This window comes from Daldinia loculata (assembly GCF_022478755.1).
Source record: "Daldinia loculata strain CBS 113971 unplaced genomic scaffold F4817scaffold_4, whole genome shotgun sequence".
Lineage (NCBI taxonomy): Eukaryota > Fungi > Ascomycota > Sordariomycetes > Xylariales > Hypoxylaceae > Daldinia > Daldinia loculata.
Window position 1 is genome coordinate 815544 of NW_026054858.1, and position 25463 is coordinate 841006.

Genomic DNA, 25463 nt, shown 5'->3' on the forward strand with positions numbered 1-25463 from the left:
GTTTTTTTAATCACAAATACCCTGTTCTTAACCATATATTACAGTATTCGCCCAAACACAAGTCCTGGGTTCGGGGCTCCTGTTAATTTTAAACACCCCCCCCCCCCCCCCCCCCCCCCAATACAAAGGAGGATATATCTGTGCTGGCTGCGAAAAATCTATGTCGTGGTGTCTCAGTAACAAAGTTCTTAATGGATCTGGGCCTGGTGCCTTAGAGCTACAAGTGCTTCTGTGGCATTTCACATTTGGACAGGTTGGTCCTTTCGATTAACGATTAACGCAACGAATATGTTTTCCAAACTTAACCTCCTTTTAGCTTACCTGAATCCTACCGTCTTCATGCAGGAAGGTTCAACCTAATGTTTGTGTAGAGTACCTAAGGTACATGTTCTCACCGAGAGAAACTCGATATGTACTGGCTGTAAATCTTCTACCTACTGGCATCATCATGTGTCACTCTCTAGTACTGGGCCGAAGTCACGTATCCCACTTTTGCTTGTTGCCTCGAGTTACGATCCTATTTCCATATTTACAGCAGTTTCCTCCGTCAGTTCTTTCTCGAGTTAGAATTCTGATTCACTGGCAAATCACTTTCTCTAGCAACCCTCACCATAGCAACACACCACGCCCCGTTGCAACTGTTTCCGCTTTACAACCAGACGAACGCAACTTCCCATTTACCCCCCTTCAATGTCAATGCATTCTCGGTTCTACAATTGCAACTTACAATAATGTAAACCTGCATTTACTCCCACACCACACACACACAAAAACACACAAAATTCAATATTACATTCGTCTCTCTTTCGTCTGTTCTTTTGTAGACATCTGGATCCTCTCTTCACCCATCTATCATCTACCTTTCCATTACATTCACATCAATTGTACCACAGTGACACAATACACATATTGTAGTCAATTTAAGTTGACTTAAGTTGGTACAATGGCGTACAAACAGCCCCTGGCTGAGCCAATTGCAGTCGTCGGCGTAAGTTGTCGATTTGCTGGTGGTGCTACGTCACCAACAAAGCTCTGGGAAGTGCTTTGCAATGCTCCAGATCTCTCCCGAGAAGTTCCCCCTGAGAGGTTCAACGCTACGGCTTTCTATCATCCCGATGGAGAGTACCATGGTACAACAAATTCTATCAAGGCATATTGGCTAGACCAAGATCACCGTGCCTTTGATGCTGGTATGTTTCATATCACGCCAAAGGAGGCAGAAGCTGTCGACCCTCAACAACGCCTAGTACTAGAAGTCGTCTATGAGGCCCTTGAATCAGCTGGATACACTCTGAACACCTATTCTGGGAAGAATGTTGCTGTTTTCTCCGGTGTGATGACTGCTGACTATGATACCCTATCTCAGCGTGACGACCTGTTCACGAGTCAGTATTACGCAACTGGCAATGCTCGTTCGATTATTTCGAACCGAATCTCGTACTTCTACAACTTCCAGGGCCCATCTATGACCATAGATACCGCTTGCAGTTCAAGCTTGGTGGCTCTCCATCAGGCTGTCTTGAGCTTGCGTTCAGGGGAAAGCGTTATGGCGTGTGTAACAGGCACAAATATAATGATGACTCCGGAGCAATTCCTCGTAGAGTCCAGTCTACACATGCTGAGTCCTACAGGTAAAAGCCGGATGTGGGATGTAGCAGCCGATGGCTACGCACGTGGAGAGGGTGTTGCAGCCTTTCTTCTTAAGCCCCTTTCTCGAGCCTTGGCAGAGGGCGACCAGATCACCGCAATTATCCGCGATACTGGAGTCAACTCAGACGGACGAACGAAGGGAATTACGTTGCCAAACCCTCGGGCCCAGACCATCCTTATCAAAGATACATATCAGAAAACAGGCTTGAATTCACTGGAACCTGACGATCATTGCCAATACTTCGAAGCTCACGGCACCGGTACACCCGCGGGTGATCCTAGAGAAGCTGAAGCCATTTATAATGCCTTTTTCGACGATAGCACAAGCCTTACTCATGATTCTAGGACTAAACGCTTATTAGTCGGGTCGGTCAAGACTGTTCTTGGGCATACCGAGGGCGCAGCTGGGTTGGCTGGATTGCTCAAGGTCATCGAAGCTATGAAGAACAATGCTGTCCCACCAAACCTGCATCTTGACAAAATCAATCCTACTGTTGAACCCTTTTGCAAACACCTTGACGTACCGATAACTTTAGTTCCTTGGCCTCGCCCACCCATCGGTCAGCCGAAAAGGGCGAGTGTCAATTCATTTGGATTCGGAGGCGCCAACGCCCACGTAATCGTCGAATCGTACGAACCATCAATTCACGATGAAATCTACAAGAAGAATGCTGGAAAGAAGTCGAAGTCGTCGGGAAGGAAGTCGGGAAATATGCAATCAATGGTAAAGATTGGGGATACCTCACTCTCTTTGCCTCTTCTCCTATCCGCTGGCTCACAGAAATCGCTGCAAGCTGTCATTGCCTCTTATAGAGACTATATTCTACAACACCCAGATGTTGACCACGCTCAACTAGCTTGGAGTTTATATTCCCGTCGAACGGCTTTGCCATATCGAATCTCAGTGTCAGCAAGCTCATCAGCACAAGCACTTCAGGTTTTCAACGATATTCTCAAGCCAACATCGAGCATCACAGGGATTCGGAGCGCCACTTCGACCGGGCGCCCGAAGATCATTGGCGTATTCACCGGTCAAGGTGCACAGTGGACTTCGATGTCTAAGTCTCTGTTTTATACCAGTAAAGTATATTGCAATGCTATCCGCGGCCTTGATAAGATATTGGGTTCTTGTCCTCACCCCCCTAACTGGACACTGGAAGAACAGATTCTGGCAGAAGAGAGTGAATCCCGTGTGGATATCGCTGCCGTATCCCAACCTCTTTGTACCGCGTTGCAAATAGGACTGATAGACCTTTTGCAAAGCTTGGGCATCAACTTCCACACTGTAATCGGACATTCTTCTGGGGAGATTGCGGCCGCATATGTAGCAGGAAGACTTTCAGCACGGGATGCGATATTGATCTCGTACTATCGCGGTTACTTTGCACATCTAGCCGGTGGCCAGGATGGTCAAAAGGGTGGAATGCTTGCAGCAGGGATATCTGAGGCCGAAGCTTTGGAATTTTGCGAAAACCCCATGTTCAAAGGCAGATTGCAGATTGCCGCGAGTAATGCACCATCTAGTGTTACGCTTTCAGGCGACATCGAAGCGATTCGCTTGGCTCATGACGAGCTAACCAGGGAACTGAAGTTCGCGAGGTTACTCCACGTCGACTCGGCCTATCATTCGTTCCATATGGTCAAATCCGGAACCAAATACGTCGAAGCTCTTCAGGGCAGCGGGATTGTGACTGCTTGGCAAGGCAACGAAGTTATCTGGATTTCTAGTGTCCATGGCCGAGTTATGAATGGAGAAAAGCTTGGTATTAGCTACTGGAAAGACAATATGGTTAACATGGTACGATTCCACGATGCCGCCGCAAACGCGATTTTGCAACAAGGCCCATTCGATTGTGCCTTGGAAGTTGGGCCTCATCCAGCTCTTAAAGGGCCTTTTACGCAGACTGTGAAGTCTCTTGGGCACGACATTCTTTACTTGAGTCCGCTAGAACGACATAAAGACGACTCGTTAGCCTTCGCCCACTTTCTCGGAGGCCTGTGGTCTCATTATGGCACTGAAGGAGCTGATCTTCGGAAATATATTGAGAACTCACCCGAATACGGCGTCCTCAGCACACGTCTTACCAATTTACCTACGTATTCATGGGATCATTCGCAGATTTACCATCGAGAATCTAGAATTTCGCGTCAATTCCATTACAAGACCGCCCCGCCGCACGAGTTGCTCGGCGCTCGAACTAGAGACGATAATGAGCACGAGCTACGATGGCGAAACATACTGAGACTAGAGAAGTTACCCTGGGTAGAGCATCACAGCTTCCAGGGCCATGCTCTTCTCCCCGCTTCGGCGTATTGTATTATGGCGCTAGACGCAGCGCGTACCATCATCAAAGATAGACCTGCCTCGTTGGTTGAACTTCATGACTTACAGATTCTGAGCGGAATCAATATCGAGCGCGATTCTGCAGGCGTCGAAGTGATGTTCACTCTTAACATCCTCCCACAGAGCAAGGGCGGAAGTACGAATTCGACAGTGGAGGCGAACTTCAGTTTGGTATCTTGCCCTGCTGACGGAACAACAACTATGCGGTTGAACATGGTCGGACACCTTAAGATATACCTAGGTGAGCCTACTCTGGGTGCTCTGCCGTCTCGATGTGCTTCTGAGTCGGAGGCGTTCAGTGCGACCCCTGAGTCTTTCTATAAGATGATGGCGCAAATTGGATTGGCGTATACTGGGCCATTCAAGGCACTGGAATCCATCCAACGTCGTTACAACTACTGTAGTGCAACTTTAAAGCGCCACCACGCGGAAGACACGACGACGCTACCGATTAGTCCTGCCACACTCGACAGTTGTTTCCAGTCAGCGTTCTTGACGTATGCTTTCCCAGGTGATAGGTGAGTCCCCCCATAAAACTCCATAACTTTTACATTTCGAATCAACTAACATTGGGGCTCAACAGGTCCCTTTGGACTTCTTTCCTCCCCGTACATATTGATCGAATGCGCTTTAACTTGACAACGAGTGAGAGCGATGGTTTGATTGTGGATACTCACATGGTAGATATCCAACCCTCGATGACCAACACGAAGGCTACCTTCGATGTTGATATAAGTATATTCAACGAGAATGAAGACATGGAAATTCAAGTCGAAGGACTGACAGTTGCCGCTTTGGCACACATTCAACCAAAGGATGACTATGAGCTGTATCTCCATACTGTCACGGATATGGACCCCAGCGATGAGATCATTCGCGCAGACGGGGTGTCTGCTATCACGTACAGCCCACACGATCCAGTACTCGTAGAGAGTTGTGCGCGCGTAGCTACGTTTTTTGTCAGACAACACCATGATGCCCATGCGCAGCCATCGGATCTCAGTCTCTACTATGAGAAGTTGGCGAAATCGTTCCCAATAATCTTGGGGACTGTAGGCCCTGAATGTTGGTCTTCTGACACGAAAGAGAATATCGATAAGTTCGTGGAATGTTCAAACTACTATGACCGTTTGAACTTGATTCGCACGCTCGACAATTATGAACCGGGCTTCGTGTTGGATGTTCTCCAAGCTCTTGCAGGCGAGACGAACTACCTGACCTACTCCCACCAACACGTGGGGCGGATTGCGAAGCAGATTGCCCACCAACACGCCAGGATGAATATCCTCAGTCTGGCTGGACAGGAGATTGAACTTCTTGTTGAAGTCCTGTCGGCCCTCGATTCGTCGTATTCTTCCTTCACTATCGGTACACAAACGACTCAGAGTCTAGGCCAGCACGTCAAATTGGAAAGCTCTTCTGGTAAACTCATTCGTTCATCGCTGGATTTCGCAGGGGACATTAAGACTCAGCTCGGACCGGACAACGTTTACGATTTGGTTTTGCTGTCGGCCTCAGAACTTGAGAATGAGCATGCGTTTGAAATGTTGAAGAGTGTACGTGCTATTATGAGACCAGGGGGTTTCTTGGTTGTCGTACAGTTCCCCAAAAGCCAGGTGAAATACCGGCTACCTCAAATCTCAAAGGGTCGGGGTGATAGAGCCGAGGCGCAAACGCCACCCCAGTGGCCTGACGCTCTCGATACTTATGGCTTCATTCAAGTCGCAAAGCACTGCAACCAGTCCTACTATGCGGGATACTCGATAATGGTCCGACAATTGACTTCTCCCGAGCTAGAGCTTGTGAAGGAACCAACAAGAACTGAAGGTAGCATTATCGCAGACCACCTTCTTATCATTGGCGGTAATGGTTCATCTAGCACTCCTATTGCTAAGACATTAGCGCAACGTCTCTTGCCTTTATGCAATAAAGTCTCTTTCCGAGCTACTTTTGATAATGTTGATTCAGATGTCACAGGTGGCTGTACGGCTGCTATCATCCTAACAGATCTTGACAAGCCATTGATGTCGAACATGACACAGCGGACGCTTGATCGGCTGCGAGAACTACTCAAACCCAACATGAAGGTCATGTGGCTCACGTCCAATGCACGTTTTGGAAATCCCGACCACGCTGCCACCTTTGGATTCACGCGTACAGTTTCGGCCGAAATTCCTAGCTTGACCTTGCAGATGCTTGATCTAGATCAAGTTGTTGGATCTGGGGATCTCGTAGCCGACAACTTTATCCGCCTTATGATGACTGATGAAGACGATACTAGCGCTCTCCGGGTTGATGAGCGAGAGATCCATATTGAAAATGAGAGGCGTATCATTCCTCGTGTTATGCCCCTGAAGGCGTCGAATGACGGGGTCAACTCTATGCGGCGCGTGGTTTCGAACTATGGCAACACCCTCAGGGAGTCTATCGAAGTTATCCCATGTGCCCTTCCTGGTGGCCTAGTCCGCTATGAGACTAAACTTCAACATGCCAATGCTCACAATCGACATCTTAACCAGGTCTCAGTTCGGCTAGATTACAGTTCGGTGGTAGCTCTAAGTCTCAACAGCTCGGCTATGGCATATATGTGCCTAGGTCAAGACATGGCTACCGGCGAATGTGTGATGGCTATGTCTCAGAAAAATACTTCGTATGTTCAACTTCTGGAAGAGCAAGTGCATCCCATCGGGTCGGGCGCCAATATTGGACCTCGTCTAATCTCGCTCTCTATGAGATATTTGGTGGCCGACATGGTTGCAACTCAAGCTGGAAAACGACGTGTCGTTCTCATCGATGCCGATCCGCTGCTTGTTGAGTGTGTAAAGGAAGTTGTGATAGGTCATGTAACTTGCTATACCACCGCGTATTCAGAGAAAGGTGGCGCGCATGGTCCTTTATTCCTACACCCGCATGTATCAGCTAGGGATATCAAGGGCATGTTCCCGCCATCGGGTGCGGTCGTATTCGACTTACAATCACAGGAACGTACTAAGTTATCACAGGAAATTTCAAACTTGCTCCCGAATAATTGCAAGTACTACTCTCGTAGTACTCTATGCACTCTATTAGGCCCTCGCAACGTCCCTGAAGTGAATACGCAGCAGGACTACTTCTGGAACACTGGTTGGAGAGTGGCGGTTATCAGAGCGTTAGGTTCGAATATTACCAACCCGCACAGACATGTGGACTTCGAGGCCGTCTCTCTCTCGGCCCTACAATCGTGCACCGAGATTCCATCGTCGCTATTCCGCATCATTGACTGGAGAGCTGATCGTAACGCTGAGCTCACTACTAAGCACTTTATTACGGAGCAACTCTTCCGCGCAGACAGGACGTACGTACTAGTTGGGCTAACCAAAGACTTTGGGCAAAGCCTATGCTATCTGCTCCTCAAGTATGGTGCCCGCAACGTTGTCCTGGCGAGTCGCAATCCGAAGACGGATCCCAAGTGGATAGGAGAACTATCACACTCTTATGATGCTAAGATCGAAGTGCGCAAATGCGATGTCACCGACCTCGCCAGCGTACATGCATTCAGGGATGGCCTATCTCAGACCATGCCTCCAGTCGGTGGCGTAGCCAATGGTGCTATGGTTCTTGATGATCGCGTCTTCGCGCAGATGGATATTGACACGTGGGAACGAGTACTAGGTCCCAAGACTGTTGGTTCTCAGAATCTACACACCGTCTTTAACGACCCGAATCTTGAGTTTTTCATAATGACATCGTCCTTCGCCGCCATCGGTGGCCACCCAGGCCAATCTAACTATGCCACGGCCAATATGTACATGAACGGATTAGCAGGTATGAGACGTCGACTTGGGCTTGCGGGCTCAGTGTTGAACATCGGCGTCATTTACGGCCTCGGCTTTCTACAGCGAGAGAAGGAGGAGCTATACGCCGGCCTGGAACGTGAGGGATATCCGCCAATCTCCGAGCGTGACATCCACCATATGTTCCTCGAGGCCGTTATCACGGGCCGTCCCGGACAGGCATCTCCAATGGACCTTACGACTGGCCTTCGCCGATTCGATCCTTCTGACCCAAACCCCTTGCATTGGCACCAGGACCCAAGATTCGCCCACTATACCCGCCAGGAAACTGAGGACCCAGTTGCTGCCACGGCAGGCACACGCAAAAGCCTCAAGGATACTATCGCGACCCTCGTGGAACTGGATACCGTCTCTCAGGCTATTCTAGTAGCATTCACGGAGCGATTGCAGACGCTCCTTCAGCTGCCCATAGAGGCCATATGTCCGAGCCAGAGTATTTCTGAACTGGGCGTAGACTCGCTCGCTGCAGTTGAGATTCGCGGATGGATCTTCAAGGCGATTGGCAAAGATGTATCCGTGATCAAGCTGCTCAGTGGTACCAGTATCCGGAAGCGTAAGTTGAGACCCCTTCTACTAACAATTTCTCTTTCTTCACTGGCTAGCTACTCTTTCGGCTTCTTCGTCCGCATTTGATAAACAGCATACTAATAGATATAAATAGTGTGTGCAGAGCTTGCTGAGCAGATTATAGCTGATCGCAGCAACGAAACGAAAAAGGATATAGTATAAACGAAATCATTCACTTATACTTACCTCACACGACCTTATTATCTTACGCCAAGCACAAGCTACGATAAACATGATTACCGTTGGAGGAGCCTTGCATGAGGAATCCCGGTGTGAAGGCTAAAAGGAGGGGACAGGTATTTCGTCTTGTAATTTTTAATGGATGGCGGTGTTTTTATGTGACGGGTGTTCTCGGAAGGATACCTATTTGCTTTAGACCACAGGTAAGGATTTCAAGTGCATAGCCTGGAGACCGCTGTATCACTAATGTAATTTTCTGCTCTTTGCTTTAACCTCATGATTGCATTCAAAAGATAACCTGTGTCTGGAAAAGTGTGTTTCGACCGTTTGATGGCAGGCAATAGCTTTTCAGCTTTAATAACGATGAGAGAAACTACTGAACATCATGCTTAGCCGTTCTAATTGAGACAATTGTACTTATTGATAAATATACTAGCTCAATACCTGCTTAGACTCGCTCATAAACTCGTGTACCCAGCAGATTCGTTCATATTAAATTCACACGTAACAAGGGCTTAAGTTTGCCGTGTCGTTTCATTACCTACAGTAAAGCTGCCACGCTCTACGCCTTCTCCAACCTCTTAGCCACGGTACCCCAGTTGACGACATTCCAGATGGCATTGAAGTACTCGGCCTTGCGGTTCTGGTATTGTAGGTAGTAAGCGTGTTCCCAAGCGTCAATACCTAGTAGCGGGACATGGTTTCCAATGACCGGGTCCTGGTTTGCTTTGGTGATAACCTGTAGGGTACCAGCAGACTTGTCCTTGACCAGCCAAGCCCAACCGCTTCCTTGGATACCTGCTAGGGCTGTGTTAATCTGCTTCTGGAGGGTTTCAAAGGAGCCGAAGTCCTTGTCGATGGCGGACTTTAAAGAACCTTGGGGCTCACCACCGCCTCCCTTATTGTTCGGAGCTAGGTTCTCCCAGAACAGAGTGTGGTTCTTGTGTCCGCCACCGTGAAAGTTGAGCAGGGGAGCAGCAGCGGCTGCTTGGATCTCGTCGCCCTTGGCCTTAGCTTCTTCAATGGTCTCTAGTGCGCTATTTAGGCCGTTGACATAGGTCTGGTGGTGGCCCTTGTGGTGGAGCTCCATAATCTTGCCGGAGATGTAGGGTTCAAGTGCGCCATAGTCGTCTGCGCAGCTGGTATTAGCCAATTGAGCTTACACATAATGAATAATTGGTATGCAACGTACAAGAGAGGTCGGGTAAGGTTGCTTTGCCTCGGACGAAAGAGGTGCTGGCCAGCGCGGCGACGCCGGGTTTCATGGAGCTTGCGCGCAAAGCTGCTCGCACAGTGGGAGCTGTTCGGAATAGTGTCGTCGCCATCTTGAATTGCTCTATTCTGTAAATTCTAAATATTGTGTGTGGTTTCTAACCTGTAAAAGCTTTTTGCACTTATAGCTAATTAGGAGTGAAGACAGGTAAATTTGGTAGGGAGAAAAATCGTGTAAAAGAAACTGCTGGAAACTGTTATAGAGATATCTCGGCCCTGCTACTGCCGGACCGGAAACAACCCAGCCATTTATGTTGCGATACTGCAGCGGGAATGATGTCAACTACATGTAGGTACCTCTTAGCCACTTCTACATATCAGTTACAAGAGACCGAGGAAGCTATGTCCGAGCTGTCAACTGCGGGGCATAGGAGCTATCGGCCTCCGAATTGGGACGAAGGGAAGGAACATCCATGGAAAACTTTGGTATGATTATGCAGCAAGCTTTCGATCAGTATTCCGTCATCTGGAATTACTTTCACGTTACATATGGGCACTACGTGTAGTTTTGCACTTTAAATACGGTGCCGCACAGTGTTCACGAACAGTCTGAGCTATTACATGAAGCAAGGCATGGCACGTAAAAAAACGCGTCTTGCCCCACCAACAGCTTCAATATTCTAGGTAATCTTTCCGAAGGAATTATACGTCCAAACTCTGGAAATTGATAAGGTAATTGATAAGGTAAATGATAAGGTAATTACGTAAAAAATACGCGGTAATTGATAAGGATGCGCGCGCGCGGAGCGCGATCGCGCCTTCGGAAAGATTACACGTGCGCGCTTGCGCGCACGTAAAAACGGCCCGCGAGCTTGCGAGCGGCCGTTTTGATAAAATTTTAAGTACAACTAATAAGTGCATAATCATGTAACTAAGGTATGTTATTTTATCGAGAAATGAAGAAGCATCTTCCATCCACTTCTAAGGGCGTACGCACAACATGTCCTATTACGACATAGATGCGATACTTACTGATGCTGAAGTAAGTCCAAGACTTGAGTACCCTCTCTGTACCCTCTTTATTCTCCAACTAACCTCTTCGCAAGAAAGTTCCTTGTAAATTCGAGCTCGAGGTACCCGAACTCGGTTATCTCGACAACAACCCTTCGCAACCGTTAAAGACCGGCACCTCGGTCGGCCTGCCGCTATGGCTTGCCGAACCTCTTGCTCTCACGAGTAGGTCGCCAGGCAGTTCAGAAGAAGGTTCAAGTTCGTTTGTCTCCCTCGACCTCCCTTCTTCGCTATCCAATGAGGTCATGTCTGCCTTAAAAGCCGATCCCCGAGCCGTACCCCTCCGCGACCAATCCCAGAATTTCTACGGCCTCGGAACCCGCATGCTCGATGTCTTCGAAGAAGGGGAGATATGTGCAATCCTCCGGAAAACCTTCGTTACGAGAGCCACTGATATCGCCCTCCACGCTAGGAAAGCTGGCGCCACCGAAGATATGGGCGTCGGCACTGGTGAAGAATTCTTGAGAGGGTTAGAAGAATGGGAGAGGAAGCTGTTTAGGAAAGCTCATGAGGGTACTAAAGGGGCTAAAGAATGGATGGAACGCGTTAAGAAGCATTGATGGTCTAACCAGTTTTCTCCAATGTACGATGGCACAGTGGAATGTTATCTACTTGGATAGATTGCAAGATGGCTTCTATTACGTGAAACTATTGGTATGATTATTATGATATTTGTAACATCACCATCTTGTGGTCAGTACCATATCAACTTGGCTATAGGGAGGCCTAAATATCATATATATCGTACGTTCGACAATTGTCTTTTACTAGGTAGAATAACCGAAATCACCAGGTAAGTAAGTGTTGTGATGTAGATTCAGTATTAATTTAATATCCTCATTGATACCATCAAGAGGTATGTACCTATGTACTTACATAAGCAGAGTGCATGAGCATTTAAATGCATGTGGCTTATCGATACATTTGAACATGCATGGCAACAGCTGCTTTATGTACATACGTAAATGTATTCAGGTAGCTACCTACCTAATTAAAACAATAACTTCAATTATGTACCCAGCAACATTTCTTTCAAAAGTTCCCATACAATCGACCTAGCAGCATGTCCTTCGATCCGGGTAGAATATCCAAGGCTGATGCAGCTGCCTATTCCTCTTCATCATCTGACAACGAGGATGAGGATGAATACCTGCAGCCTTCTGTCAACCCGCAAGCCGACGAATTCTTCGACCTGAACCCTCGCAAACGAAGACGAACCGGTCGCAACGCCAAGGAAAGCGCCGCCCTGGGAATATTCGGGTCCGACAGCGAAGATGATGGGCCCGGGAAGAGGTGGAAGTCTAAAAAGGATTTGCGCCATAAGAACGTGGCATTCGTTTCCGCTGGCCAGGAAGACCTGAACCAAAATTTAAACGATGAATCTATCGAAGAAGATAATAAAGGCCAGGAGGAAGGTGAAGATGAAGAACAGTTTAACAGCCGGCCTGGCTTAGGTGCCAAACCAAACCCCTCACAAATACAAGAAGACAGCGATGAAGACGACGAGGATGAGGATATGACAGGAGTCGGTCTAGGGTTCGGTGCCACCTCACATGGACTAGGTTGGGCGCCTCCTGCTATGTCGCAAAGCATTCCCGTCGCCGGCGAGACACCAAGCAAACCGCCAAAATTCAAATCAAGATACGATGGGAGCACACCTCTTGGGAAAGGGTTCGTCCCTTCGTCCGCAAACGAGCCTGTCCTAAAAGCGAATCTCGACGATGACCCTTCCTCAGCACCCCAAACGCCTAAGTCGAGTGCCTTCAGTGGTAATAAAGCGAAGTCCTTTGCGGCTCGAATGATGGAGAAGATGGGCTACGTCGAAGGGCAAGGTCTGGGTGCCGAGGGCCAGGGACGAAGTGGCATAATTGAAGCAAATTTGCGTCCACAGGGCGTTGGCCTTGGCGCTGTCAGGGAGAAGTCGGAAAAAGAACGTAAAGAAGAAAAGCGGCAAGCCCGTATGCGAGGGGAGGAGGTTATTGACTCGGATGAAGAAAGAAGGGCAAAGCGCGAGAGGAGGAAGAAAAAGGGCTCAGACAGTGCAGTCGGTAGCGGCGCGAGCACCCCAAGGAAGCCCAAGACGAAATACCTAACTGTTACCGATATTAAAAAAGCCGCACCGGGACTACAAATTCCAGACGCCTTTACCCCAATATTAGATCTCACCGGGCGAGATCAAAAGCTACTGACGTCTAGTTCGGGGTTATTAGCTCCTAAGGCTGGTACCGAGCTGGCCACGCAAACGGAAGAACATAAACTAGCAAGGCGCGCTCAGGGTGATCTCGCAGCCTTTGTCGAAGAATGGAGAAATCTAGAGGAACAAAAGGCATGGCTTGCTATAGAGGAAGCTCAGCACCAGCAGGAGCTTAATGAACTAGAGAGCAACTTTGCAGGACTCAATGTTTTCTCGGCTGTCTTAGATGGAGTCAGCCAAGCTGCTCATAATAGAGATTGGGACATGGTAATATCTGGGCTTAAGAAAGCCGAGTCTGCAGCATCAACTCACGGTGACGAAGAGCTAGCCGCCCTTGCGGTCTCCGCTATTCATCCTTTCCTAAGGGATGCTACTCAAGGGTGGCAGCCGCTGGAAGATCCAAGCCTGGGCAATTTTGCTTCCGACCTCTCTAATATTCGGGGACTACTAGGCCTTACTAAAACCACCAATCAGAATACCATCACAAAGTGGCAAGATACCGAAATTGATGGCACACATCGTCATCACGTGAGATCAACAACACCTTGGGAGACCATGATCTACCAAATACTCTTTCCCAAGCTTGTAACGGCTATTTCCCAGACTTGGGATATTCATGATGCGGTACCGCTCCTAGACTTTTTCGATAAATGGGAACAGCTTCTACCCGAATTCGTCCGCCTGCAGCTCATTGAGCAAGTAGTAAGGCGACTCGAAGCTGGAATTAATAGCTGGAAGCCAAAGAAAAGGCACGAGAACTTGCACATATGGCTATTTCCTTGGCTCCAGCATCTTCCAGTCCATCATTTGGAGCCCAAGGGAACCGGACTAGTAGGAGAGGTGAGGCGTAAGTTTAGGCAGCTGATTGACGCTTGGGATTTTTCCAAGGGCGTGGTGCCTGGTCTCAAGCAGTGGAAAGACGTATTTCGCCCGACCAGGGAACAGGATCAATGGAGGCCTTTGGTTATGCACCACCTCCTTCCAAGTCTCTCCCGATATCTACGAGTTAATTTTCGCGTCGACCCAAGCGACCAAGAACCGTACCTCGAAATGCTCAACGGTGTTTTGAAGTGGACAGATGTCATCTCTACATCTCTGGTAGGGGAAGTCATAGTTTCGGAGGTGTTCCCTATGTGGCATGAGATTCTCTACCAGTGGCTCACCAGCGCAGACGCCAATTACGAGGAAATTGGTGCCTGGTTCGAATGGTGGAAGGATCAGGCGATACCTAATGAGATCTCATCTCTTCCAAGCGTTTCTGCCGAATTTGAAAAAGGCACTACCATGATCGAGACTGCTCTTGACCTTGGCGCAGATGTGAAGAATCAACTTCCTCGGCCTGATGGGCGCCCTGCCCATCAACCGAAGACCCGCTCTCATAAACCGAAAGCAGACAAGAAACCTGTGCCCATACCCCTGCCGCAACAGCCTATAGACAAACCAGAGCCTACGTTCCGCGACGAAGTAGAGGATTGGTGTCAAGAGAACGACCTTCAGTTCATTCCGGTCCGGAAAGCTAATGAAGAGGGCAAGCATTACTTCCGTATTACAGCTCGTATGGATGGCAAGGGGGGTGTTTTGGCATACTTCAAAGGCGGCGATACACTAGTCGTCGAGTCTCGAAAGACTAACCTGGAGTTGAAACGGGATGTCAAGGAAGACTGGGGCCTATTGCTCGAGCCTCTATATCAAGAAGTAGAGCAGGGAGGGAGGAAGTAAAGATACCTGTATCGATTATGAAAGTCCTACCTAATGAGGGGATAAAAAAACAGGATGGTACCAACTAGACTACGCAGGTAATTGTCTGCTCGCTATCATATATCTTCACGGCGATAACGTGATGCAAGTATATATATTACATATTTACGCTACGTGTGAGCTCGATGAGGAAAACAGCTAAACATTGAATAACCATTGAACCCATTGAGGTAGATATACCTACCCAACATAAGGTAGCATATACGTATGTGCATTATTGTGTACGGCAAGCTCTTCCTACCCGTGAAAGTGTACGTTACGCCAACGAGGTCTACGGAAGCCACCAGCCTCTAAAACCTCGGCTTACCCTTTCCTATGAAGCTTTCCTTCTAGGAAGCTCCTACCGGCGCCATTGTTCTTTTCAACGTTAAGTTATATCTCTCATCCCTATCTCTATTTCGTGTCCTTCGCTTCTCCCCTTCACCAGCTACTCGTGAGTATCGATCGTTTAGTTTTTGTGGCAACATCACTCATTTTTTAGCTGGCTTCTATGCTATAGAACAAATCCCGTTCTCTATAACATTAAATATTCTCTACGACTAGCTTTTAGCTGCTCAACCTTTATTGTTAGAGTTACCATGATCGGCCTCGGAAAGCTAGCACTTTTGGGTTCCGCCATATCAAGCTTTGTTTCGGCACGTTCAATTATCTTTCAAGAGGCAGATAACTCCAATCACAACTACAGGCGATATATTGTTACTCTCAGAGATGGATTGGACGCTTCTGCCGTGGAACAACATATACAGCGAGCAGCTGGTATACATGCCCGCAGCAGCTCGCCATTAGTAGAAATGGGAAGACGATGGAACATTGGATCCTGGAACGCTTACTCGTGTACCATGGATGGCGACACATTCACCCAGATTAGCAGCGATGATGCCGTGGAGTTGATTGAAGATAACGGCACAATCTCTCTAATGAAGCACACAGTACAGACAGACGCTCCCTGGGGCTTAGCTGACATCTCTCATCGGACAGCGAACAATACGGACTATGTTTATGACTCAAATGCTGGCGAAGGCACGTACGCATATATACTTGACACTGGGTTGCTGACTACGCACGAGGAATTTGAGGATCGTGCTTGTTTGGGCTACAACGCTGTTGGTGGCATATTTGCAGATGACGTTGGTCATGGGACACACGTCTCGGGTATCATCGCCGGAAAAAATTAGTAATTTCAAGCTACATCCAGTTTATAATAGTTATATAATTGCTGACTATCCTATAGTGGCGTCGCCAAAAAAGCAAAGCTTGTTTCGGTCAAAATCTTCGCGAATGCCAGGTCCTATACTTCGGATCTTCTCGAAGGAATTCATTGGGCTGTTCGCAACATCACCGCCGAGAATCGTCAGAGTGTATCAGTCATCAACATCAGTGCAGGCGGGGATACCAGAGAAGCTGTTAATCGAGCAGTTGAGGAAGCATATAAACAAGGTGTGTTAACAATCGTAGCTGCTGGAAATTACAATGAAGATGCCCGAAATTATTCGCCAGCATCTGCGCCATCTGCCGTCACTGTTGGATCTATTGGAAGAGATCACACACGCTCCTTTTTCAGCGACTGGGGTGAACTAGTCGATATTTTCTCACCGGGCGAGGATATCACGTCTGCGTGGATTAAAAACAACCAAGATACAGCTTCCCTCGACGGCACAAGCATGGCTACACCTCATGTGTCTGGCCTCATCCTATATTTGAAGAGCGTTATCCCTTACCGAATGAAAACCCCGGGCGACAGTGTCGATGTTCTACGGGAGCTAGCGACGGACGGGGTTGTCGGGGATCCTAAAGGCTCCAAGAACTTACTAGCCTTTAACGGCAACGGAGTAGTCATGTTCACGGGCGATTTAACGAAAAGCCTAGCCAATGTAGATGGCATGTAACCTATCAAGCCCTACGGATGAGTTTGTAATGCAAGTTCTATACCATGGAAGACTCATAATAGTGGTATAGGGTAGTTAGCTACATCCGTTACTACGTCTAGGGGTCAGTCTTAGTGCGCCTTAAGTAGCAATAGCACAGTAATACATATGGAATCATTGATAATTTATGGTTACCGAAAGACTAATCGTTATAGGAGTTATCAGTCCACATTGGTTGACTTGTCTTTATAATATTCAGTCTGCAGTTAAAACAGGCTAAGGTATCTCTTCACACCCTCAAAACAAGTATGCTGCTGTTAAAAAGGTATACTATCGTGACTGATCTATTCTCTCCCGCCAAGCTATCAAGCATAGGTGTCATCCTCGCATCCCTTAGAGCTAGTAAAGTTGTCCACAAGTTGAGTTCGACTTCAACATATTGAAGGGTAGGTAATACCACGGCAGCTTATAAAAGAGGCAGGTATCACTATAACGCTTCGGAAACCCTCGGGACTTAAGAAATATCAGTTGGTGGCACATGTTGAGAAGACAGCGAGGCCAGGATATTCCAAGGCTTTGTGGAGACCCGGAAGCTCAAAACCTGCTTCGGGGCTTTTTTAACCCCCGAACGTAGTCGTTGAGCTGTGCATAACGGGGGGTTTCCAGAGTATTTCCAAAAGGAGTATATGAAGTATTTCTCAATAAAAAGGTGGCGAGGGCTTTCTTCTAGCCAGAAAGCATACGATTTTATTCCATGTTAATCATAGACTTAGGTTTAGATTATTATTAGATCCTTTGACGACCACGAAGTTCACGTTGTCAATCGTCATTCAAATGACCATATTGTTATCCAACACGCAGGTTAATTGGTTATATAAATCCGGCCACCTATATCATTTACTCAAGCAAGTTCCAATACTGTGCTGACTGATCCAGATGGAGAAGTTTCAGCCATTCTCATGTATTATGAGTAGGTAGGTACCTGACATGTACTTTAGCATCTGGCGGCTCCTCGACGTTGCTTTTCGATATCCAGCCATGAGAGTCAACCTTCTCATCTGTCTTCATCTTGGTTGATAAGCCTGTTTCTGGGATATTCCGCATGTAATAACTTAAAAAATACATGTGTAGTTATGAAAGCCTTATTTGGACGTACTGGCCTAGAATGCCGTATGATATACTTACCTCATAAGGTCTCTGACGTAGGTATTAAGTATTACGGGCAAGACATGATAAAAGTCTTGGCCCCCCTCTCATATGTAACAGTGACATAAGTACCTAATAGAGGTCAAGGTGAGTAACATTGGGTAACAGAAAGCCTATAAGAATGTGAGTAGCCTTGATATGATGTTTAGTATCCGGCTGTAAAGGTGCTCCCGAATGGCTTGTGTCGGGTTGGATTTATGGTTGATCATATTCCTAGAGGCGTGTCATTGACCACCTCCTAGGTACATGTAATGCTTCCGTATTTATACATTGTAATCGACTAAAATGAGATATCATACCAGATATACCATGATAAATCTACGTAGCCATCAAGGTATACCTAGGCATAATATCTACTCATTTTCTCCGATTATTAGCCCATAGCCTACGATGATGATGCCATGTATAGGCTTGAATACGCCAACGCCTGCAAGCATTAATTCATAGTCAAGGATTTCTTTTTGCAGTTAAGCGAGCGAATTGAACTATACCACGTCTAATTTGGGAAAGAGGTGCAGCAGCTTGATGCCCGGTTGATCCAATCGGAATGTGTCCCCTTGAGTTATTGATTCTCGGGGGTATGTAAATATATGAAGAGAGGCTGTAAAAGAATACTTGCTTAGGAATGGAGATGATGCATACTACGTCCAGAGGATAAGTAACAGGTAGCATTTAGTTGACTTAAACGTTTCTAGAGCTCTAGGTATCCTATTTTGCATCAATTATTATCATATGTAGAAATTGATAGGTACCTACCTAACAATATAATACTTTTAAGTCGATGATAAAAATCACGTTTACTATTGTGCCTTGACGGAAGATATTGGTTGTTAGTATTGGTCAGTAGCGCGCCGTATAACGAAAGACTACGCAAGTTGCACTGATAACTGCATGTGTCATAGTAATACGCTGTTGTATAATCCAATTACTATATCATCTAAACGACAAGCTAGTCTGTAATTTGGGTCAACTAACCTTGGGGCTCTCCTATAGCTTAGATAGAACCCTTCTTGAAGAGTACCGCTTCTTAAACGGGTGACCTTGATAAAAGACTTATTAAATAGGTGTATATGATCTCAGGCAGTACTTTTCGATCCATTCCTCTCTACTTTAACCCTACTATGGGGTGGTATAGGTCTGTCGAGCGTGACAGGGTAACGGCGAAATATTTTCAAATAAAGGATACGCAACGCGTTAAGAATAAGCCGATGATGCGAATCCTATAAATAACTTCTTTATCTCCTCTTAGAACTTTAGTTATGACTCGTATTGGTATCTTTATTATGCCCAGTAACCCTAATTCATCATGCAAAGTTCCTCGATTTTACATCTCTTTATACACGCGCCAGTAACCACAATCTGACGTCCAACAGAATGACTTCATATACAACACAGCGCCGCAACCTAAAACACAAGGTCTAGTAGACGCCTCCACGCAGGCATTGCGGCAAGCTTCTCGCGGAACGCGTTGACCTCGACCCAGTCAACCTCTCGTCGCCCGGTGTCTACGTCAATCTGATGTGTACGCAACCAGCCGGTACGCTTCCATAAATAGCCAACAACCCAGAATAGCATCACGACGGGAAGCGCGAGATATTGCTCGAAGAATCCCGCAGCATCGTTGATGCCACCTGAAGGGGGGCAAATAGCTACGAATAACTAGAAATAATTTAGTAAGACTTTCACTCTGCGCAGAAAAGGCAGCACTCACCTGAGCAATCATTACCAATGCAACTAAGATCAATCCGAGCCATGATCCATAGACACCGCCGATCGCTTTGAACGGGATTTCGTCCAGGGTGTGACCGTGGTATGCCCAAGCTTGGCGGAATCGAATATGCGCCAGACAGATAGAACCCCAAGTAAAGAGAGCAGCGAGGCCAGACAAAGCCTGTAGCCAAGTGAAAACGTCGGGACCGGCGGCGGCCAAGTTGATATATGCGAGGAGACCGAAAGCGAGAAGAAGAGCGACGGAAAATGTAGGGCGGCCACCTCGGTCAACGTAAGAGAAAATCTTAGGGGCATAACCCTGCTGGGCGAGGGCGGTCAAAGTACGGCTTCCACCGTAGACACCAGATACGCCGATGGACACAACCGAGATCAGGATAATAAAGTTCATGAAGTGGTTGAATCCATTGAGGTTGGCATATTGCCCAACCAATACGAAAGGCGACGCTGTAACATCGTTCGAACCGGCGTTGAGTAGATGGGGATCATCGCTAGGAATTAGAAGACCAACGAAAGTAAGACCAAGAATATAGAATCTGTAATCCGCTATTAGAAAAGTCTGCCAGTACAAGAGCGACGTGATGGACAGCTCGAGGAACTTACAGAGTGATACGCCAAAAGACCTGTTTGATGGCACTAGGAAGGGCCTTTGCGGGATTGCGCGCTTCAGCAGCAGCAAGACCAACTAGCTCAGTTCCGCTGAAAGAAAAGGCGGCCGTGACGAATACAGCACAGAAACCTCGGAAACCGTGACGGAATGCACCAGGGTCATACCAAAGTCGTGCGCCATAGTATTCGTCGTATCGACTTCCCTCGGGAGCACCTCCAAGGACGCAAACCAGTGAAATGAACATGAAGACGATAGTGGCACCAAGCTTCAAAAGGGAAGCCCAAAACTCTTCCTCTGCGTAACCAAGAGTTCCGAAGATGTTAACTATGATGAGGAAGATGTAGAAGACGGTAATCCAGACACCAGGGCTAACATCCGCGTTCCAATAAGAGATCGAGATGGAGCATACAGTGAGCTCTAGCGGAACGACGACAGCCCATTGTAAGACGTAATTCCATCCCATAGCAAAACCCCAGGAAGGATCAATAAAGCGAGTTGCGTACGTATAGAAACCACCAGAGATAGGAAACATAACAGCGAGTTCACCAAGAGCGTAAACTATAAAATAGGGTGTTAATTCGAACCATTTAGAAAAAGGTATAGAAACCACTTTTAGTGAATATCTACATACCGACATTAAACATCATTATACCGATGATGGAAAAATCGATCAGAAGAGTCGCGGGGCCCTATCAATAACATCGAGGTCAGAGTCAAGATTCGTGTAAGACAAGAGCGCACGAAATGGCAATGTCTGGGGAGAGATTCTAATGACTTACACCTGTGGCTAAGGCACCACCCGATCCGACGAAGAAACCAGCACCGATAGAACCGCCGATAGCAATCATGTGCAGATGTCGCGGTTTCATGCTCCGGTCGAGCTCAACAATTCCGGTACCATAATCACGCTTCTTGAAGGAATCTAAGTTTAGACCATTGCGTGTCGCCCAGTTGTCGGATCTTTGAGCGCCCTCTTCCTGTGTGATCACCGGGCTCGAGTAGCTCGGGAGGCCGGCATCCTTCTCATCTTTGCTGCCACTGCTGGCAGCAGGCTCGGAAGACACCATTTCGGACGACAGGATTCGTTAACAGGCGCGACAGAGAGGCCAGTGAGAATAGCTACAACAGCGACGCTATAGGAAAAGGAATAAGAAGAATAAGGAGAAGGGGGAGAAGATATTAGTCCTGGTAATCGGCAACCGGCCAGGAATGCGATAATATACTATCTAGTTGGGCGCAAGGCCGCTGCTAGAGACAGGAGTCTGAATTACAGAGGTGACAGGAACGAGACAATGTTACAGCAAGTAAAGTTACGAGTGCGCTGCCGGGGGTTATTTATTATAGGTACTGAATGGCAGAGCTTAGCAGATACAATGCGTAGGGTATATACTAGTACTCTTCTTTGTTCTACATTATACATTCTACATTTTACTCTAACAAGGATCTTGATAGGACCGGTGGATCAGTAGGCTACGTACAGAATGGGGGGCCCCGGCAAGCTTTTGGTGGCCAAGCAGCTAGAGATACATATCTTGCAAGGAAGCAAGGTACGGATTCGATACAAGAGATAACCCGCATGGGAGAGGAGGAATAGGCTTTACCGAGGTGGGCAAGTAATTAAGGGACGTAATAATACCTATCAGTATGTAGTGCTACGAGATAGGTAGTGATATCTACCTACCTTACCTATGTATAACTTAGGTATGTAGGTACACTACGAGTATGTATTCCGTATAACGAGAGATTGAGTTTGATAAGTTGAATCTAGGGTGTTCTCGAATAAGACTAGAGACCGTTGGGGTCTAATCAAAGTCTAGGCTATGGAATACTCTTTGTTGGAAGCAATCTGACGACTCGCGTGATGTGTAGCATCCATCGTGGCCACCCGAACCCAGTTAGCCAAAACTCGCCATGCCCACCTCCAAAACAGCTGGGGGGTAAACACGGTCGCGATCATGCTCATCCAGTTAGCTTGTACATATGCAAGCGTGCATGTAGGTACCCTAGATACATACATAACCTGCCTCTGATAAAAACACAAACATAGGTACATATAAGGTAGTTACTGATATATGTAGGTAGGTATATAACCTTAGAACACGTCGATCTGTGAACCCGCTAATAGCACCCGCTAATAGCGTCATCTAAGATAAACTTGGTTACGACGATAGTTACGTGAAACAAAAGGAGATAATTAAAAACTGAGGGGGCCTTTTCCTCTAGTCGACTCGAGCTTATCTCCGTTATCAGCTCCTAAGCATTTCTCCCCTTGTCCAAGTCCACATCCCTTGTCTCCGGGCCGAAAAGGATTCTTAGGTTGTATGTATATTGACCGGTGCTCGTTTCCGCGTTAGACCTCAGCTCGACCTGCCCATAAGATAATTCCAAAAGACTTGGATATTTCATCGTTCTCGTTGAATTCTCATCAACGGCTGGCTTCTAGACCTATGCTATTATATATTATAGTAGCGGTGGCGCAGCTTCCTCATTGACGATAGCTTGGAATGGTTCTCCAGATTGCCAAGGACTCGATCGCGGCCGAATATGTAATCACTCCTAGTCTATCTAGTTTAGTTTAAACTTGCACGGTATATTTAGGTACGTTGGCTTGGCGAACGGGCAGGTTATCTAAAGTTCTGGGGAACGGGGAATATAACTACTCTAAACGATACGCTAGACCTATTACCGTCTAGCCGCTTGAATTCATCAAGGTCCTTAAGCATAATAGAGGCGGGCTGCCAGGGTACCTTGTGAGCTAGTGAGGGTTTGTCCCAGTTTGCCAGTTTGCGCAGATAAGAATCAAATCATCAAGACTCTTGGTTGGTTAAGAAGGGAAAGACCAAGAACTCATCCATTTTCCGGATTGCGCTGCGCCACACGATATCTTATTATGAGGTACCTAGTTACTGTGAGTATGGACTTGATACGACCAAGGCTGAGAGACGACTCATCAAGTGGGATGAGAGTGGTGTCTCGTTGACCATTAGAAGCCGAAGCTTTACCTGGGTAGGCTCGGGTCATCGATCACTATCTAGTTAACGAAGATGAGTGGCGCAATTAATTTAGTTCGAGGACCCAATCGCTTGATAGGAGCATATGTTGTCATGGCTACGGATTACATGTAGATATAGTAGGTAGAGGTAGACAGGTAGCCAGTTCATTCTCGACACACCGCCCTATCTGCTTTATACTAGCCCCCGCGACAGAAGCTTGACCTTCTCTTCCCGGTATCGTTTAGTCGTACAATTTTCTTATAACACGCGATATGCAGTAACTTTTCCGGCGCCCAGGCTCTTGGTAAAGTCTAGGCTCCGACGATACCAGTAAAGAAACGGCCTATCCAACCTATCTGGACTAATATTACTTATTTCTACATTGCGTTGGAGATTTATGCGTGTGCGCATGTAAGTATGCGCATCATAGAGGTCGGGCAAAAAAGAAGTGAGACACAAGTGAACAAAGAAAAGCGCTACAAAAGAGAATTTCTCAAAATCCGCCTCGCCTACTCATCAACGTTCCCAATTGGACGCTACATGACATAAAAAGCGAACGGGAGAAGCAAATGACTGGACCTAAAACAATAGAGGTATCGGGGAACCATGGGTTGGAGTAATTCTCCCCTGCGGATTTCTCCAATGATGTCTCGCATCTGTCCGAGTGCTGATCAGTGAGTGCTCACAGCTCCTGCGGACCGCCGGATCGGTCGATCAGCTTTCTGGACCCCAGATCCTTTCGAAATAATTTGAATACTAGACGAGACGACTGGTTATAAGATGATTATAAAATACCTAATTATATAAAATAATATAAAATATACCTTCAAGATAGATTTTAGAGAAGCAAACACGCACGTTGCTGGGCATATGCATATAGTATGTAGAGACTACGAATCGAAAGGCAGAAGCAAATACCTATGTACGCACAGAACGTTTCTAAAAGTATTCGTCTACCTCGAGCATGTGATGGCCAAACGTATTAGTTCTCACGATACGTGTACTAGCGTCGCAGCGTTAAGACTATTTGGTCAGCATCAAGGTGATGACGGCGCTTCAGGCTACTCCAAATACATCTAGAGCCACATAAGTATCCGAACATTTCAAGAAGATGAATACGTAGATTTATTCAAAGATCATTAATGTGAAAGCCTTATATTTTCACCACTGTTGCCCTGAAACGTGCCTTTACTTCCGGAATACCGCATTGCATATATATTACTACCTATCATGTATAATCCGGAATGGGTGAGAGATTCGACAGTAGAACTAGGCGACCAAACAACAGTACTACCTTATATAGTACTACTTCGTAGGTAACGTAGTATTATTCCAGAACAATTCGTCAATAAAAATACATAGTCATTGTACTGCTCGCCAATCTCACAAGACGCCATTCAGACTAGGTCGGCCACGCGCCAGTCCACTAAAATCTCCAAATAATACTATTGATCACTGCCCAAGTTATTAACCCAACTACTTCTCACGCCTCACGTATATGTATGCACTCCCATCGCCAATCCTGTTCGTTTCTATGATTGGGCAAGCAAACCTTGCTCCCCCGAATCCCCTCCCATTTCATCCGTTACGATAAGAGAATCCTACTAGAGAGTCATAAGATGCCTATTAGGTTTTATACGGCTTTTGCGGACGCTAAAGCGTCCTCTTGTCTCGGTCAGCTCCGAGTTGGCCACCCTTAAATAAAACTCCAAGTGCAGTTTGTCCTTGACATTCCTCCCGCGGGGCACGTACCTACATTGGGTACGTACGGCGCAGTGATCTAGAGTCCGATATTGCGGGAGCATGCCCCAAAAGGATTCGGTGTGGCTCGCGGGGTGACGACCCTGAATTGTCCCCCCTGTTAGGCCATCTACATGTATTCCAAGAGAGAGGGGTCTGGTGGGCCTACCGGGATAATTCTATCGAGGGAGGAGAGGATCCAAGCAAAAGGAACAGATTACAGCCTACTTTTGTATTGGCTGGCTATTTGCGTTCCGCTATTTCTCGTACGTAACAATATTAGCGGTTATTGGCCATTACCATGGAATAGGGTTTCTAAAACACGTGTTTTATAATAAAACACTGAATAATACCGTACCCCTGTAAAACACTGTATTATTCGGTATTATACTCGGAGCCGGAATAACATATGACCCGCTTAAACCATGGGTAACTTTTAGAAAAAAAAAATAATGTCGAGGAATTATATTTAATCGAATGTTATGTAAAGACGATATTTCCGGAGGTTATTT

At 46.9% G+C, this 25463-nt stretch overlaps 6 protein-coding genes across 6 annotated transcripts; 4 read left to right on the forward strand and 2 right to left on the reverse strand.

The window, feature by feature from the left end:
• Positions 1–423: 423 nt before the first annotated feature.
• F4817DRAFT_366838 (ketoacyl-synt-domain-containing protein) lies at positions 424–8556 on the forward strand (the record flags this gene model as incomplete). The annotated part of the gene is made up of 3 exons (XM_049307041.1): positions 424–4512; positions 4578–8380; positions 8489–8556. Exons 1-3 carry the CDS (start codon positions 944–946, stop codon positions 8554–8556), a joined length of 7440 nt encoding a protein of 2479 aa, XP_049163064.1. The 5' UTR covers positions 424–943.
• Positions 8557–8798: 242 nt separating this feature from the next.
• Positions 8799–10009, reverse strand: F4817DRAFT_182061 (iron/manganese superoxide dismutase domain-containing protein). The gene is made up of 2 exons (XM_049298365.1): positions 9767–10009; positions 8799–9705 (listed from the first exon to the last, which is right to left on the reverse strand). Exons 1-2 carry the CDS (start codon positions 9897–9899, stop codon positions 9137–9139), a joined length of 702 nt encoding a protein of 233 aa, XP_049163065.1. The 5' UTR covers positions 9900–10009; the 3' UTR covers positions 8799–9136.
• Positions 10010–10592: 583 nt separating this feature from the next.
• Positions 10593–11690, forward strand: F4817DRAFT_325845 (DNA replication complex GINS protein PSF3). The gene is made up of 2 exons (XM_049301816.1): positions 10593–10828; positions 10893–11690. Exons 1-2 carry the CDS (start codon positions 10787–10789, stop codon positions 11415–11417), a joined length of 567 nt encoding a protein of 188 aa, XP_049163066.1. The 5' UTR covers positions 10593–10786; the 3' UTR covers positions 11418–11690.
• Positions 11691–11819: 129 nt separating this feature from the next.
• F4817DRAFT_325848 (TFP11-domain-containing protein) lies at positions 11820–15034 on the forward strand. Its single transcript, XM_049301817.1, has one exon. The coding sequence runs from the start codon at positions 11921–11923 to the stop codon at positions 14768–14770; it is 2850 nt and encodes a 949-aa protein (XP_049163067.1). The 5' UTR covers positions 11820–11920; the 3' UTR covers positions 14771–15034.
• Positions 15035–15387: 353 nt separating this feature from the next.
• On the forward strand, positions 15388–16695 carry F4817DRAFT_366840 (oryzin precursor; the record flags this gene model as incomplete). Its single annotated transcript, XM_049307042.1, has 2 exons — positions 15388–15983; positions 16041–16695. The coding sequence occupies 2 exons, from the start codon at positions 15388–15390 to the stop codon at positions 16693–16695; spliced, it is 1251 nt and encodes a 416-aa protein (XP_049163068.1).
• Positions 16696–18821: 2126 nt separating this feature from the next.
• Positions 18822–21609, reverse strand: F4817DRAFT_325852 (amino-acid permease inda1). Its single transcript, XM_049301818.1, has 5 exons — positions 20998–21609; positions 20850–20907; positions 20212–20776; positions 19592–20144; positions 18822–19539 (listed from the first exon to the last, which is right to left on the reverse strand). Exons 1-5 carry the CDS (start codon positions 21283–21285, stop codon positions 19285–19287), a joined length of 1719 nt encoding a protein of 572 aa, XP_049163069.1. The 5' UTR covers positions 21286–21609; the 3' UTR covers positions 18822–19284.
• Between the last annotated feature and the right edge of the window lie 3854 nt (positions 21610–25463).

What these genes read in the sequence shown, in the direction of transcription:
- F4817DRAFT_325852 (XM_049301818.1), bottom strand. Translation starts at nt 21,285, where the DNA reads ATGGTGTCTTCCGAGCCTGCTGCCAGCAGTGGCAGCAAAGATGAGAAG. An exon ending in TATAATGATGTTTAATGTCG is followed by an intron (nt 20,777 to 20,849) that starts GTATGTAGATAT and finishes CCTATTTTATAG; the next exon opens with TTTACGCTCTTGGTGAACTC. An exon ending in CATTGGTAATGATTGCTCAG is followed by an intron (nt 19,540 to 19,591) that starts GTGAGTGCTGCC and finishes AATTATTTCTAG; the next exon opens with TTATTCGTAGCTATTTGCCC.
- F4817DRAFT_325845 (XM_049301816.1), top strand. Translation starts at nt 10,787, where the DNA reads ATGTCCTATTACGACATAGATGCGATACTTACTGATGCTGAA. An exon ending in CGATACTTACTGATGCTGAA is followed by an intron (nt 10,829 to 10,892) that starts GTAAGTCCAAGA and finishes CCTCTTCGCAAG; the next exon opens with AAAGTTCCTTGTAAATTCGA.
- F4817DRAFT_182061 (XM_049298365.1), bottom strand. Translation starts at nt 9,899, where the DNA reads ATGGCGACGACACTATTCCGAACAGCTCCCACTGTGCGAGCAGCTTTG. An exon ending in AACCTTACCCGACCTCTCTT is followed by an intron (nt 9,706 to 9,766) that starts GTACGTTGCATA and finishes CCAGCTGCGCAG; the next exon opens with ACGACTATGGCGCACTTGAA.
- F4817DRAFT_325848 (XM_049301817.1), top strand. Translation starts at nt 11,921, where the DNA reads ATGTCCTTCGATCCGGGTAGAATATCCAAGGCTGATGCAGCTGCCTAT.